The sequence below is a fragment of the Octopus bimaculoides genome, chromosome 14 (genome assembly GCF_001194135.2).
Source record: "Octopus bimaculoides isolate UCB-OBI-ISO-001 chromosome 14, ASM119413v2, whole genome shotgun sequence".
Lineage (NCBI taxonomy): Eukaryota > Metazoa > Mollusca > Cephalopoda > Octopoda > Octopodidae > Octopus > Octopus bimaculoides.
The window spans coordinates 8474411-8477329 of NC_068994.1; the positions used below are offsets into that span (position 1 = coordinate 8474411).

General features: G+C 35.5%; 1 protein-coding gene across 1 annotated transcript in view; it reads left to right on the forward strand.

Annotated features, from left to right (window-relative positions):
- The window catches only part of LOC106867545 (soma ferritin), a 9877-nt gene extending 8767 nt beyond the window's left edge, over positions 1-1110 (forward strand). Inside the window, exon 6 of the mRNA XM_052973017.1 lies at positions 860-1110. Coding sequence (XP_052828977.1) covers positions 860-1051 — 192 coding nt within the window. The 3' untranslated portion in view covers positions 1052-1110. The remainder of the gene's footprint in view (positions 1-859) is intronic.
- Positions 1111-2919: the final 1809 nt, after the last annotated feature.

Here is a 2919-nt window from a genome sequence, read left to right on the forward strand (position 1 = left end):
TATGTTTGTGTGTCTGTGTCTGTCCCCCCAACATCGCTTGACAACCGATGCTGGTGTGTTTAGGTCCCCGTAACTTAGCGGTTCGGCAAAAGCGACCGATAAAATAAGTACGAGGCTTACAAAGAATAAGTCCTGGGGTCGATTTGATTCGACTAAAGGCGGTGCTCCAGCATGGCCGCAGTCAAATGACTGAAACAAGTAAAAGAGTAAAAGAGTATTTGTCTACAGAATATGTGTGTGTGCGTATGTGTGCAACAGTTGAGTGTTAAGTAAATTTTCTTTCAAATCTAATTACACTCCTTTACGCTATGGTAGTAGGGCTACGGTAGTAGTCACTTGTCCAAGGTGTCATCGAGTGGGACTGAACCCGGAACCATGGGGTTGCGAAGCAAGCTTCTTGACACACAGCCACTCCAACGTCATATATCGATGAGAATGGATTTTTTTGTTTGTGTGTTTGTATTCGTATGATGTAGCATTTTTGCTACCTTCACTACTGGTCACTTTTCATCTATTACCGAAACGATATCTATTTTGACCTCGGCGCAATTTGAACTCACAATGCTAATACTTTCTGTTCGATGTTCTAGCGACTTTGTAATTTCAGTCAACACATTTGATGAACAATAGACATTTATGTAGCACCGTGTTTGTTGTATTCCGACGTAAATACAGATGCTTCACGCTGGTTTGTGAGACAAGCTACCGCTTCGAGCATTCATTACTCGTTGAATGGAGGCTACCATAAGAAGAAAAAAATACAATTAATAAATCGATCGAACAGTTTTCATGTAAATAGATAAAACATGGATTTTTTGTTTATCAATTTAAAATTTTCCTTTTTATTCTTTATTTAAAGTTGAACCACTTCATTGAAAACGAATATCTGGACGAGCAAGTTGATACTATTAAAATCCTTGGTGACTATGTCCGGCAGCTGGAAATGTTTTCCGAAGATCAATATACTCTGGGTCAATACATATTTGACAAGAATTTATTAAAATCTTTAAAACATGGTAAAGATAAAGAAGATATGACCAAGCAATATTAATTCCACTTATAAATATTTACAATATATGATATTCAAGGATTAAAAGTGTGGTAAACGCTTTCGTTTTGCTGTTTATTATTTCTATACATTTTACAATTGTTTTATTTAAGAATATTCTTCTTGTTCGGTGTAACACTTTAACTGTAGAATGAAACCGAAATCCGAACTGGATTGCATATATAACAATTATATTATACGTTTAAACTACGAGACAAAATCGAAAACAATCTAGTAGAGCGGTTTACAACAATGTTTTTCATCTACGTACCCCTTTGATTACTATTTTATTCTGGTGGATGTCCACAGCCATTCAATGTTTAGAAACTAGTTTTATAAATCTTCTTTAAAAATTCCTATTTTGTTTGTGAACTTAAATACATGTTGTTGTTGTTACTGTGTGTGTGTGTGTGCGTGTTCGTGCGAAGTTAGTTGATGACGTATGCCTTACAGTAAAGGAGTGTAGTCGTTGATTTATTAGGTATCATGTGTATATATTTGAAAACTGAAAATGAGTTCCCATTTGCGCAGGAGACGAGAGAACAGTGAAGCGCTGCATTAGATAACGCTGAACACAAAGGGATCCAATTTTTGGAAATAGTGAACAGTGGGAAATCAGAAATAAAGGGATTCTATAACGGATGAAAACAAATTGATGAAGATGGTGTTCAAATGGTCACGAGAGAGTGATTGTGGCTCAGTGAAAATACTTATTAAACAGAATGCGGCAGATTTCAAAACTCTGTCAGTCCATCAAGAGTTAAATTATAAAACATTGAAACAATCACGAACGTGTCAATAAATATATAAGGTGTCCGTAACTTTACAAATTGAAATATTCAGGAAAGAGAGTTTATTGGAAAATATTGGCAAACAAAGTTATATTAAAGATGTCAGATCGTTTCTACCTGGGCTCCTTTGAATCTCAACTTAAATAGATACAGCAAACTGTGGAAGACGTAAATATAATTTATGAACACCCTGTAAAATACACGCGGGAGATAGGTAGAGGGGGGAAGCGTAGATGAAATTTATAGAAAGAATCAATTGATTAATAGAAGACAAATATTGCCTGTATAAAGAAAGGGTGAAAATAACATAGGCTGAATGAATTATTTATAATCTATAAGAACAGAAGATTTGAAATGAATGAAAAATATAACAATGAAGAAACGCTGGTGGTGTTTGTTGTTGTATGGAAAATAAAACATAAGCAGAATGGCTAATTTGAGTTAAGACTGCCAAGGGAGCAATCGGACTTGTTAATTCAATAGAAAGAGCTACGTTAAACTGTTGATTGCGGTTTTGTATTTTTACTTTTCTTTAGTCATTGGACTGTGGCCATGCTGGGACAGTGACTTGAAGGGTTTTAGTCGTACAAATTGACATCGGTATTTATTTATTTATTTATTTATTTATTTGTTTGTTTATTTATTTATTTATTTATTTTTAATCTTGATACTTAGTCCATCGTTCTGCAAAGCGAAGTGCTGATTTACTCGGATATAAGCAAGCCAACACCGATTTTCAAGCAGCAGGAGTGAGACATCTTTATCAGTGTACCTGAAGAGACCTCGACTGATGGGTCGAAACATATGCTGTACCTAATAAAATTCTAATACAAAATCAATCCATTTCCTACAATTAATTAATATTATATACATACATAATACACACACACACGCACACACACACATATATATATATATAGCAGGCTTCCTTCAGTTTTCATCTGCCAAATACATTCACAAGGTTTATGTCTAACCGGGGCTATAGTAGACGACACTTGCCCACGCTGCCGCGCAGTCGGACTGAACCCAAAACCACATGGTTACAATGCAAGCTTCTTAACTACGCATCCATGCCTGCGC